At 51.3% G+C, this 269-nt stretch overlaps 1 protein-coding gene across 1 annotated transcript in view; it reads right to left on the bottom strand.

Moving 5' to 3' along the window:
- LOC119592839 overlaps positions 1–269 on the bottom strand; it is a 1,036-nt gene continuing 767 nt past the window's right edge. The window contains exon 1 of the mRNA XM_037941742.1: positions 1–269. This exon is cut by the window's right edge and continues 767 nt beyond it. Coding sequence (XP_037797670.1) covers positions 155–269 — 115 coding nt within the window. The 3' untranslated portion in view covers positions 1–154.

Raw genomic sequence — 269 nt, 5'->3', positions numbered from 1 at the left:
TTCATTTCACACATTGTCCATCATTTCATCTTATCCAAAACATCACGAACTCACACTCCAAGGTTCAACGACATGCCTCGTTCCGTGCGCCGGCTAATTAGATAGTTACTAACGACAACTGAACCAGTGAATCCTTGAACCAGTGAACCAGCACTTACCTGTCGAGGATGGTGGTCCTCCGCTCGAACCGCCCGCCCGAGTCCAGTTCCATCTTCTTGGCGTCGACGATCTCGACTTTGATAAACTTGGGCTCCTTGGCCCTGGCCGCC

This window comes from Penaeus monodon, chromosome 31 (assembly GCF_015228065.2).
Source record: "Penaeus monodon isolate SGIC_2016 chromosome 31, NSTDA_Pmon_1, whole genome shotgun sequence".
Taxonomy (NCBI): Eukaryota; Metazoa; Arthropoda; class Malacostraca; order Decapoda; family Penaeidae; genus Penaeus; species Penaeus monodon.
The sequence above is the reverse complement of the archived record's forward strand: the minus strand, read 5'-3'. Positions and strand labels throughout refer to the sequence as shown.